This window comes from Phragmites australis, chromosome 18 (assembly GCF_958298935.1).
Source record: "Phragmites australis chromosome 18, lpPhrAust1.1, whole genome shotgun sequence".
Taxonomy (NCBI): domain Eukaryota; kingdom Viridiplantae; phylum Streptophyta; class Magnoliopsida; order Poales; family Poaceae; genus Phragmites; species Phragmites australis.
Genome location: NC_084938.1, coordinates 1389522 through 1402267, shown reverse-complemented (window position 1 = coordinate 1402267; position 12746 = coordinate 1389522). Strand labels below are relative to the sequence as shown.

Here is a 12746-nt window from a genome sequence, read left to right as displayed (position 1 = left end):
ACCATCATCCCGTCTCCCCCTTCGTGCTTCACCACCACCGTCACCGCGCTCGTCGTGCACTTTCACCCTCGCACCGCTTTTGGACGCAGCTTCCGCAGAAGGATCCAATCGAAATGGCAGCCACGGCTGGCAAACCGCGCTAGCCTGCTGCGGTCACCAACAGCACACATCATATGGTCTTGTTGTTTGATGTTGAATTCCTCATAGGTACGTCCAATTAATTTCCATCACTTTCAATCATGTGGGCAAGCCTCTTCCGTTTGAGGATCGAGTTGATGCATTCTTTTTTCCCAGTGTATCATGCAGTGAGGTTATGCCTGGATTGGAATTGGTTTGGTCTCCAATTCCATTCTAAATTTAATATCACATGGATCCTTCTTTTCTCCTCTTTTGTTCATTTGAGCAAATCTGTTATGGAAAATGTGGAATCGTGTACAGATGCAGTTGGTATCCTAGATTTAATTATTCCCGGTAATGGATGATTCTGTGTTTATCTATTGATTTGTGTCTTCCTTAGGAAACCTAGTGGCAAAATTGAATGGGTAAGAACATGCATAGTCACTTCCATGATCATGTCCTGCTTGCTTGAATAGTGTGATGATAAAATACTCTTATGTTTTGTTCATTTTTATAAGAATTGAGATAATATATTATGGCGCCCTCCATTTCGCATCAGTTGCTAGGGACACGATTTGGTGCTTCGGTGCCTCAAGGATTACATGTGCAACTCCAACAGGTAAATTTGTATCATGGTTGTTCATCGTCAGTGCATACTTTTACAATCGAAATTGATACCCTGATGATGCAAGATATTGTGGTTGCTTTTCTGGTTATGACCATATTAACATGTAATGATGCAATCGAGCCTGCATCAATCTTTATGATGAGCTGAACACTCGGTGCCACGATGTCTCCCCAGCTGGCAGCCACATCCTCATCAGGCTCTGCACTAAGTGTCACGCTCGCAGGACAAATGGGCAGAAACAAAGATCATTTCAGAGTTTCAGTTCTTATTTCATTGTGTTAGTTAATATTTTTGTCTAAAAAGATAATGGATTTTACTTAGTTGCATGCACGGCCAAAGAGGCAAGAACAAATTAGAACCTTTGCTCTTGATCTTGGAGCAAAAAAGCATCGGACCTTCTCTGTGATTTGATAGTTTCAGGTCAACACTCTTCAGTAAATAACATCTTAGTCAGACAACCTTTGGCAATTAATAGCTTTGTCAGGACTGTACCTCGTGTATATACCAATACTATACTTGTCAAGTTGCAGGATATGTTGAGCTCATCTTGTTCATTGCTTGAGCGAACTTATGTTGATGCAGAATTTTTAGGCAAAGTTCTGGAACAAGAGTTGATAATTTGTATACATGAATGCCCAGTAATATTGGGTTTTTTTTTGTTTTATTTCATACCAAGTTATCAATTATTGAGTTATGAGGTAGTTACAATAGAGAATCACTCCTAAAACTATTGATGTAAGTAATAACTTTGCATATGCTTGATGTCATCTTATGTAATTTTTGTTTTTTTACAACGTATGGACACTCAACTAGTTACTATAAAAACAGTTACAATGAACAATATGTTTTAAAAAAATATATGTGTTTTCAACAGTAGTGCACCCATTCATTTAGATCCTGGCTTCTCCCTTGCAGAACCGGTAAAATGTGGCACGGGTGACCCAGAAAAGACGAGTGGAAAATAACCTGTGTGATGAAGTACCTAGATGCAGCCAGAGTTGCACCAATGGGCCAGATCAGGGTTCGAAAATTCGTTGAAAATCGCTCGGTATTTGTGATATTCGGTCAATGAGTTGCGGTCTGTATTCAGAAGTCGAACAATATTCGAATTTGAATTAAAAAAATCAAATCGGATTTGAAAAAAAATCAAAAAAATCCAAAAAAACTAGAGACAATTCTAAGAATATCAATGAAAAAACATTCAAAAAATGTTGTTTGCATCAGGAAATATGTGATCAAACATTGAAAGTTCGAAAAAAGGCTGAAAATATAGAAAAGTCCGAAACAGACTAAATGCACAGTGCAAACGATCCGTTTCGGCCCATCTCAATGGGATAAGGGCAGGAGGTCCTTATCCTCTTCCCTCAGTCCCTCACGTCTACCAACAACAAAAATCGCACGAACTCTGCGAGCCTGGCCAGATCCACCGTGGGGCTGAAGAAAATCCGGTGGAGAAAGCGAAGAAGTCGATCTGGTTGAGGCAGTTACCGACTGCAATGACGCGGTTTTCACGATTTGCAGATGGAGTCACGAGCACCTGACGACCGAGCGAATATCGACGCAAGTCGAGTGGTAAGAGCCTAAATCCGAGCAATTTTTGCGTATGCGGTCGATTCAGTGGAGCTAAACGATTTAGTGCTCGATGCGATCGGTTTTCGTTCTGATGCGGTCGGTTTTAGCACTTGTGAGCTCAGTTATCAACATGGCAACACATGTTTATCATTTTAATATGTATGGACATAATTAATTTAGCTTGAAGGTTCTTTTAAAATAGATCATATATTTCGTTCATAGAGTATATTCACTAGGATAGCCATTGTGCTTTCTTCTTGGAACAGAGGCAATACAAACTGGTTAGTGTCGGTTAGGGTCCGTTTTTAGGTGTGACCATTATGTGAGATTTGAAGAGTATAGTGTGACCATCATGTGTGATTCTTAGCATCTAGTGAGCTGTAGTAGTCTTGCTACATTGTTTCTGACATTAGGAGATATGCATATTCTTGCCTATCCAGCTTAACATGGTGGGATAACCTTAAAATGATTGTTGATTCTATTTAGCCATTGTATGTCTTTCTCCAATTTGCTGATCAAGACAAGATACAGACATTGAGTGAGGTGCTCCTGAGATATAACATTGTTAAGTAGGAGTACGATTCCTTGTATCACAATGATAGGGATACCTTTGACATGTACATGGCAGTTGTCGATCGCAGAATGTATGATCTAACGCATGTGATCTACATGAATGCTGGTGAAACACTCTTACCACTTGCATTCTTATAGGACTAATGCTTATGGTACTAATACTTTGATCATCAACTTGCAGCGGTCATATTGCATCCCCGCATGCACTATGCGTATGGCATGGATCCAACCTTGTTCGAAGATCTTCGGGATGCATTCGAGAGGATGACATATATTAATACTGCCGTGGAAGCACCTAATGAGGTTAAATATATCGAACAAAGTCCCGGTCATTTGCTGGCCAGCTCGCTTCACGGATGGCATGCGACGATAAGACTCCACTTGGTACGTATTACGTTGACATATATAACTGTTACAACACTGTATCTACTTTTCTAAACATTATATCTCTTTATCTACTTGCAGCGCAATGGTGGTCTATGTTCAGTTCATCTACACCTACAATAACGATGGTTGCTAGGCATCTAGTGTCTCAGTGAGCTTTATCTAGTAGGTGAGAGAGGAATTGGAGTATTTTTGTATTTATCCACACGAAAGTTCGCAACTGGTTAAGCTACAAGAAGCTTCATAAGTAGGTATATGTAAACTACAACATGAGAATGCAAAATAATTTGGATGTAGGCATCAATCGATTGTTGATGATGATCATTTCAGCGGCTTATGGAGCTCACATTAAATGAGGAGAACAATCCACTCCGAAACTGGATGGAGACCGGTAGATCAAATACTACCTCAGAGCTTGATGAGGAGGACACACACAGTGGCATATCTTACAGTGAACCCACATGACTTACAATGGCAGACTGGAAAACGTACACTATCACAGTGAACTGCTAAAGTGGTAGGTGACACACACACGGGAAAGAGGAAGAAGTAAATTGCACATCCAAAGAAGACCAATAAGATTAAGGGCAAAGGTAAAAGACAAGTGCAAAACGATGAGAGTATGAATAGTGGCTCAAAGAGCCTAACTTACCAAGAGTCTAATAACAACAGCTCAAAGATAGTTAGCAGTGATGATGATGGTTAGGGAGACGGTGCTCCTCCACGCCATCCTCTGCCATTGTTCCTGTGTAATTCACTGCTGAGAGTTAGTTTACACATACCACACAAGACCCGGACCACGGTGCCCCATCCTCACAAAGGCATGTCATGCAGGATGGCTATGATGTACTATAAGATAGTGCGAGCTCTTGCAGCAACTATGGCATGGAGGAGGAGTTCTGGATCATATCTGTACCACTTTATTGTCCCCGATGCTCAGTTAAAGCCTCCTATTCAGTGGGTGTATCAGTGACAAGACCTTGAGTTTTATGTCATATTGCAAGGATAATGGTTAATCACTTCTGCATGGACGTGACGAAGTTGGGTAGAGTTTAAGACAAAGTTGCTATCTATATGACGAATAATGCTCATGTCCACCGATGAGTACAATACAACTGAATTTAATCGGACCGTTAGAAGCTGGTGGTACTGAAGGTGATGTTTTTCTAATTCTCTATACATAACAAAATATCTGACTAATTTTTTTCCATCTCGTAGATTGCACATGGCGTTGATGCAATAAAAACTACGGATCATCACTTTTGGTAAATGTGGATGGCAATATGCTAGTATAAGGTGAGCTTATGTAGCATGTGATTGTGCTCCTAGCTTTTGTACGGACAATTCGATTTATTTGTTAACTTGAGGTGCTACTTATATAATGTTTGAATATATTTGATAAAACAATTGTATGGCCATGCTCATATTACTTTTAATATCTATTTGTATGATATATGCATGGAGTAGATAGTATGATTAAACAAAACATAGCAAATCTCATGTCATATTTGTTTTCATTTTTTTTATTTTTTTAACTTTTTCTGATTTTTTTCTTGAACTTCATTGAAATTTGAACAACACGCTCGGTAAATCGGTCAATTCGACTAGTTTTCGACAAAATCATTCAAAATACAACCAATTCGGTCAATGCGGTCAATTCGGAAAAAAAGGGTAAATTTGGTCATTTTCAAACAAATTCGATCGGTTTCGGTTCAAATCAAGTGGTTACCAAATGTAGATTCGATCACATTTTTCCACCAAATTACAGATTTAACCGAGTGAATTTTGAACAAATTTGCATTGAGTAGCGAATTCCAATGATCGATCGAATTTTCAAACCCTGCGCCAGATGCTTGGAGTTTAAACATGTGCAAACAAGTACCCTAATACCGTATGGAGCCAGAATATGAAAGGCCAAGTGTGCTGCTGCTAGTTCTGGCTGTTCAGCTTTGAGAACCGCTGGCTGAATTTAGACATCAAAGAAAATCTGAAATTCCTTAAACTAAGTATTCCCAAACGAGTGCAAAGCTTCTTGCTTAACTGAAAATGTTGCATGTACACCATGAATGCTAACGACTGAAACGCATCTCAATTTCAAGCTACATCTTGGACAATTGAAGGTGAGACATTGGAGGTAACCAAATCCTGCGTAACTGGAGATTTGGTTTGATCCAACGCTCACTTCCAGCTTCCAAGTTCTTCACTCTTCAGAGAAGTTGAACTAGTTGCAATACTTGCACTATTCATATCTGAACAACTGAACATGAGATATTGGAGGAAACCGAGTCTTGTCTCACTTTCGCGACAAGATTTGGTTCCATCCAATTCTCAAACTCAGCTGCCAAAGTTTTGGTTCTGATGTACCATTCATCATCTGATCAATTGAACATGAAATTGGAGGAAACCAAGTCCTTGTCTCGCTTTCGCGACAAGATTTGGTTCCGTCCAATTCCCAAATTCAACTGCCAAAGTTTTGTCTCTGATGCCAAGCCAAGATACGTACATCACTCCTATCTGATCTGCACTGGCTACTGATAGATGCGCCGAAGATAAGATGTTCAGTTTCCTACAACTCTTACCTTCAGAGCTAGCTAACTCATCTCTTTGGTTTGCAATGCTTCAAGCTTATGGTACTGCCCTTTTATACACCAGTTTAATCTGAAGTTCCTGTGCTGTCCAGAAAAAGAAAATCAGAAAAGTAATTCTGCTTTCTGACAAACTGTGACCAGAACTATTCTTGCTATGCTTTCGCATGTCAGATAATTCCGCTTCCTTCAAATCAGGCCTTTGATGAACCTTCATCAACATGGTATGCTCTATTTTAAAACATATAAGCATAATCTGTTCCCTATTAAAACATGGTATGCTGAATATAAAACATAATCAAATCTTAAGCTTCTGCTATCTGTTCCATATAAAACTAAAACTTATTTTGCTCTTTCTCCATGAGATGTTAATGCCAATCAATCAAATCGGGCAACCACTATTACAGAACTGGTAACAATTGATTCTCTGAAATCCTTTTATTTATTTGCTGCTTCAGAGTTCAGACGAGCTGAAGAATCTCAAGTCCCACAGGCCATGTGTCTTACATTGTACAGAAAGGCAAAAATAGTAGCAGGAACAGCAGGACAGGTAATAAAGTATTACTAAGGACAATGTCTTTCTTTATAGTAGCTTTTTCGTATGGGCTCTGGATTGGTTGGATAGATGCAGGTTTTCAGTAACAACTCCCCACCACCACCACCGCACCCACAAGTTGTTAACAGGGGGTTAAAGCAGAGATTAATATAGTGAACCTTTAGTGGACCACATTTGACTTTGTTTGCCCTTGGAGGTAGGCCAACAGATTCCTAGAACAACCCAAACGCTAAGTTTATATTATTTAAAATCGTAACAAAATATTAATTACTCTATGGTTCAGCGATATTGTGTTTTTGTCAAATTTTCCGCAGAAAGAGAAGTCAGATGTGAAATGTGAATTAACCTGATACACTCTTTTGAGTAACTCAAATTCAATGGAATTCACAACTCAGTTCATTTTTGTTACGTAGAGTAAAGGGACCAATGTATCACATGCATAAAAATGCCAAAACGTTTCGATCAAGTAGGGCCCTTATGGTCCTAACGAAGCATTGCTGTGACCACGAAATTTAACACGTATAAACTTTCCTCGTCCAGATGCTCCTCCCATTTAGCCTATCAAACTTGAAATGTTTTTGTATCTCAAAAATAGTAAACGATAGCAAATTTTCAACTGGTACAAACGGTATTCTAGAAATTAAACTCAATACTCTGAAACCAAATGGAACTAACACAGAGCAGTAATTTTGTGAGTTATCTAAAGTTCTAAAAGTGTTGTGAAAACAGGAGCTTAAGTTCTGTTTTTTAAAAAAAAAAAAAAATCAGATGCAGGAATGACTTATATATCCATGGCCATGCTCTGCTAAATCTGCTGTCCAACTGCAGTGCTCCAAACTTCCAATTGCTTGTTTCTTTACCTACTTGCATAAAAACAGATCAACAAAATGAATGGAAATGGAAAGAACACCTTGCTCTTATGAGAAATATTATATTCTCCAAAATAAATAAATTCCCTGATGAACAGGCAGAATTGGATACCTTGCCCCATGTGCACTACAATTATATTGTTGTTCCATCCAAATCACCAGACACCAGCACACATCTCCACCTCAGCAACTGACAGGATGGACCCATATGCTCTGGCCCCACTGTCATCCACGGTGTCCACTCCGAAACTAACCACCCAACGAACCCGCCGCCCCATTGGTCGGGCGTGCCCGTGCCGTTAGACGCGGCCCCACCTGCCACTGACAGACCGTCCCCACGGGCCCACACGTCATTCGAGCCACGCGCCGCAAGACCGCGTCGCGCGGCCGGCCTCCCGTCACCGACGTGTGGGACCAGGAAAGATGGGATGGCCCACCCATCAGAGGCGTGCGCGCGGGTATAAACGCACCGCTTGCCCAGCTGCAGTAGAAGCAAGCTTCGTTCCCACCTCCCACCGGACGCAACCACCGCTTCGGATTCGCCGGCCACCGTACCGCCCTCCTCGCCATTCACGGGAACCAACCGTGGAGAGAGGTCGGCGTAAATGCTTCCAGCCGCCGGGTAGCGCGTTGCGAATGGTGCTGCCTGTGGGGCTCGCTGCTGCTTGGGGATCTGAGCTGTTGCTGTGGCGGCGGTGACCGGTGGCGACGGGCGCCGGCGATGGCGATATCAGCGAAGGAGAGGAAGCTGAGCAGGCTCGGGAGTTGCAAAGGTGGTGCGGTAGGAGGCGGCGGGGGTTCCCCTGCCGCGAGGGGTCACCGGGCGTCGGCGGCGGCGGGGCCGCAGCAGCGGCTGTTCGCGGCGCTCTTCGCGTTCCTGTGCGCCGGCGTGGTCGTCCTCGGCGGCGTGCACGTCATTGGAGGTGAGCCTTCCTTCCCACTTCCCTGCCTTCTCCTGGTGTGAATTGGATCTTGGTTGGGTTTTGGTGGGTCACTGGAATTATATTCTCACGGCAATCTTGTGCTTGGAGCGTGGCGGGAATAATAATGATTTGGGTGAAAAACTTATCATTTTTAGATACAATTTTGGTAAGTGTTTGGTGTTCGTTGTTGGGGAGGTGGGAAAAGTTGGCTCCTTTTTGTGGGGGTTGCGATAGATCTGATGGGGTCTTACCACTAGCGGCAGAATTGCAATGTTTCTCGTTGGATTCTTGCGTCCCTTGGTGTTCTCATGGGAGCAGGAACAGCTTGTCATTCCTGGATTGGAGCGTTAGCGAGCGAGTATATTATACTAGTGGTGGTGTTCTTTTTGACTAATCAATACTAGAATAGGAATAGCTGACTCCATCACATGAAGAATGTGTGTGTTGTTGTTTCTGGATTCAAGCATGCTAAATCCGCTCGTTTTGTTTTCTTTTTACGCGAGGTGCTGATGTTCTTGTCTCTGACGCAGCATCGTTCCGGCCGGTGCTCAGGACGGCTTGGCCGTCGGCCACCCTGAACGCCATCTCGTCTGATGCCGGAAAGCAGCAAGCTGGCGGCGGTGCCGGCAGCGTGCTGCCGTCCGTCCAAATCAGGCACGCAGTTGCCTTGCCGGACCAGGTTCTCCTAATCCTCAGGGACGGATCGGTGCTGCCAGCTCCTGACCAGTTCGAGTGCCTGTACTCCCCTTTCAACTCCTCGGAGCTCCGCCGCCTGCCCCTCTCGGCCGCCTCCTTGTCGGATGGACCCAGCCTCGTCCATTGCCCTGCCGGGCCGTCTGGTGTGGCTGTATCGCTTTCACTGTCCCTGTCACCTCCGGCGGCGCCGCTGCAATGGGACCGGCTGGTGTACACCGCACTTATTGACAGCCGGGACAACACCACCGTTGTGTTCGCCAAGGGGATGAACCTCCGGCCAGGACGTTTGGGTGTGGCGTCGCGGTATGAGTGCGTCTTTGGCCGGGACCTGTCGAAGCCGAAGCATGTGCTCACCTCCCCTGTGATTTCTGCTGCACAGGAGATATTCCGGTGTGTGACACCAGCTCGTATTCGCCGGTACCTCAGGATGACAACTGATGCCAACAACAATGGAGGCAGTGATGACAAGCCTATGTTGGCCTCAATCAGGACCAAGGGCCGGGGGAGCTCCACGCTTCCCTCAATCGCCCAACCTGAGCCACTCCCTCGGTATAACAGGCATCGCCGGCAAAAGGCACACTCAATGTGTGTATGCACTATGCTGCGCAACCAAGCACGGTTCCTCCGAGAATGGATCGTCTACCACTCACATATTGGCGTGCAGCGATGGTTCATCTACGACAACAACAGTGACGATGGCCTTGAGCAGGTCCTCAATACCATGGATCCATCAAGGTACAATGTGACGCGCTATCTGTGGCCATGGATTAAGTCTCAGGAGGCTGGATTTGCACATTGTGCTCTCAGGGCCCGGGAGAGCTGTGAGTGGGTAGGGTTCATCGACATTGACGAGTTCTTGCACTTCCCTGCCAACCAGACTCTACAAGATGTCCTCCGGAACTACTCAAACAGGCCGCGGATCGGTGAGCTCAGGACTGCATGCCACAGCTTTGGTCCATCAGGTCGAACTAAAATTCCCAAGAAAGGCGTTACAACAAGCTACACCTGCCGGCTGGCTGCGCCGGAGCGCCACAAGTCAATTATCAGGCCGGACACACTAAACCCATCACTCATCAATGTGGTGCACCACTTCCATCTGAAAGAAGGGGTGAGGTATGTGAACATTGGTCAGGGAGTGATGCTGATCAACCACTACAAGTACCAAGTCTGGGAGGTGTTCAAGGATAAATTCTCTGGACGAGTCGCGACCTATGTTGCTGATTGGCAGGATGAGGAGAATGTTGGATCCAGGGACAGGGCACCAGGGCTAGGGACCAAGCCGGTGGAACCGGAGGATTGGCCACGTCGGTTCTGTGAAGTATTCGATACTGGTCTTAAAGATTTTGTGCATAAAGTATTCACAGATCCAGACACTGGAAGTCTTCCATGGTAAATGGGTAAACATTGTATTTGATCTGGCACGGCACACAATACATGACAGGGAGACAGACAGACAGGGAAAGAAGACACAGAAATTAGGTAGAAGAGTGATTTGCTCGTTGGTAAATTTTAGACATAAGGATTTCACTGTTCTTATTTCTTTTTAGAATCATCCATTTTTTGACATGTCTAAGAGGGACATGATTCTTTTGTAGATACAGATAGGTACCACGCTCACTGTAAGTTTCGTTGGTGAAAGAGGGAATGCGTAGGATGACTACTAGACTCAATTTCTTCTTCAGCTATTTTACATTGCTATATGCTCTCATACTGATGGATAAGAAAATACTAAAACTTGAGGACCTTATTAGATAGTCACCAATTCTGCAAATGCCAACAAATTAGTTATGGAGAAGATTACAATTCAATTCAGTAAGCACAAGCTGGTTAACTGGCAGTTTGTGACGAAGACAAGGATGGTGCACCTTCCTTGATGTAGTGGTCCTGGAAGAATATTTGACTTTTCAGGGAAAATTCACATCCATAACATTTTTCTTTTACTTGTTTTTACTTTACATTTGCATAATGGCAGCGGCGGACCCAGAAAAAAAATGTCCGGGTGTCCCAGGCTGTCCTGCTAGGGCTGCTACATATGATCACTGGAAGGCGAAAAAAATTCCGGTCCTGTGCAGCCTATGGACACAAGGTGGACCTGCCCCCTGAGTTTATGTTTAGCATCTTTAGATGCAACTAGTAGCTTCGGGAAAGTATTATCTTGTATCAAATCAGCAACTTCTTAGAAAAAGGAAAAACCAGATCAACATCCAGGTCACTGTCATAACCATTGTTTTATTCTTCAACTCACACCAGATGAAACCTAGGTTTCTTTCGTCTTTCTCTTTAGTGCCTAACTGTTCATACTTTATTATCTAAAGTTCCTTGACAGGATGGCCTTGCCTGGATGCATTGCAAGGGTCTCAGTTCTTTATTTTACCACTAACCACAGGTTTATCAGGACAGGTTCCTCGTAGCGAAGTCAAAAAGCAATGGGAAGCAAACATACATAGCCTTTCTGATATCCTAATCTCTAACCCCCAGACTATTCCTTGTTTCTGATGTTAGTTTAGATGTACTAATCAAGGAAAACTATGGGGAACAATACAAAAGCTGGCGTGTGTGTGGATTGGTTTGGTGCTTCCTGGGGATGTTGCTATCTGAAGATACAATCAAAGAGCTGAGAAAGGCTCAAGGAATAAACTACAAATTTGAGCTGCAGTTTGGTACCACGTCAGTATAGTATAGGGCTAAAATAATGTCCACGTGTATAATATTTATAGTGATAATACAACAATGCATGTATGTAGACACATGAGCTGCCATGATACCTGGATACTGTTGCTCATTTGAATCTTGAAAGGTTCTTGCATTGGACAGCAGTGCCTCAAATTCTTGCAGTAAGCTGGCACGCCACTGCTGCGCTTGTCTCTCTGCCTCTGGCACTGCAAAGTTGTACCAATGACATATCTGAAAATGCTCCTCCACTTTGCACCCTGAAATTTCCCACTGTGCTAGCTGCTGTGAAAATCTGTTGCATCTTGCTCACTGCACATTGAGGAGGGATGCAGTGCAGTGTGCAGCTGGCTCCACACAAGGTGATGTACAAGTGCTCAGGTCTGTTCCTGATGATGCAGGTCAGAACGACAGATTCATAGGTAGCTCCAATAGTTAGAGCTAGCTGAGAGGTGGAGTTTCTCTGGGTTCAGACTTCCTGTACCTCTTCGGTATATTGCAGCTCTAGATGTGGGTATTAATAATTTGTCTGTAGATCTGCTGCATGGATTCTTCTTCTTGCCAGTGCGATTCAATCGAATGAATCCTTGTACATTTGATACTCACTTCGGTACCATGCAATGTCATCGATTGCTGCATGCAAGTCGCAGACAACTGCATGGACTGAATCATCTAAAATGTTCTTAAAAAAACTTTAATAGCTGGACGAGTGCTTTGACAAAAAGTCTGAAAATCATTGAGCATACAAAGGAAAAGGCAAATTGCATGCCGTCTTTGTAGTTTCGTCGGCTGGTGTGATGGTGTCGGCATGGGTTGGCCCGCCAGCGAAGACCAGCTGATCAAGCACGGCAATGGCTTGCAACTCGTGCCGAGGCATGTTTAAATCGAGTTTTATTTAAAATATAGTTTCCTTTTATTAATTTAATAAATTTAGTCGATCGTTTCAAATAATGACAAAACTAGCGACAACCAGCGGCATATAAAAATCATCTAATAAAAAGGTGACAAAGTGGGGTCTACCGTTTGCAGCAATTTAGGTGACATATCGCCTGGTGAACGGGCGAGGCATGATGCCCATTCATGGGCGATAGGGTTACTCACCAGGCAATATATTTTTGAGAAATCATAATTTTTCTATACGAATTCGGACAGAGATTATTTTTATATAAAAAT

General features: G+C 43.5%; 1 protein-coding gene across 2 annotated transcripts; it reads left to right on the top strand.

The window, feature by feature from the left end:
- The first annotated feature begins 7782 nt into the window (after window positions 1-7782).
- On the top strand, window positions 7783-10573 carry LOC133898914 (glycosyltransferase family 92 protein Os08g0121900-like). Of its 2 annotated transcripts, none has more exons than XM_062339724.1 (2): window positions 7783-8207; window positions 8738-10573. In XM_062339724.1, the coding sequence occupies exons 1-2, from the start codon at window positions 8006-8008 to the stop codon at window positions 10294-10296; spliced, it is 1761 nt and encodes a 586-aa protein (XP_062195708.1). In that variant the 5' UTR covers window positions 7783-8005; the 3' UTR covers window positions 10297-10573. The 2 variants fall into 2 exon arrangements, with proteins under 2 accessions (XP_062195708.1, XP_062195707.1); XM_062339723.1 differs by having other exon boundaries at window positions 8711-10573.
- Window positions 10574-12746: the final 2173 nt, after the last annotated feature.

What these genes read in the sequence shown, in the direction of transcription:
- LOC133898914 (XM_062339723.1), top strand. Translation starts at nt 8,006, where the DNA reads ATGGCGATATCAGCGAAGGAGAGGAAGCTGAGCAGGCTCGGGAGTTGC. An exon ending in CGGCGTGCACGTCATTGGAG is followed by an intron (nt 8,208 to 8,710) that starts GTGAGCCTTCCT and finishes TTTTTACGCGAG; the next exon opens with GTGCTGATGTTCTTGTCTCT.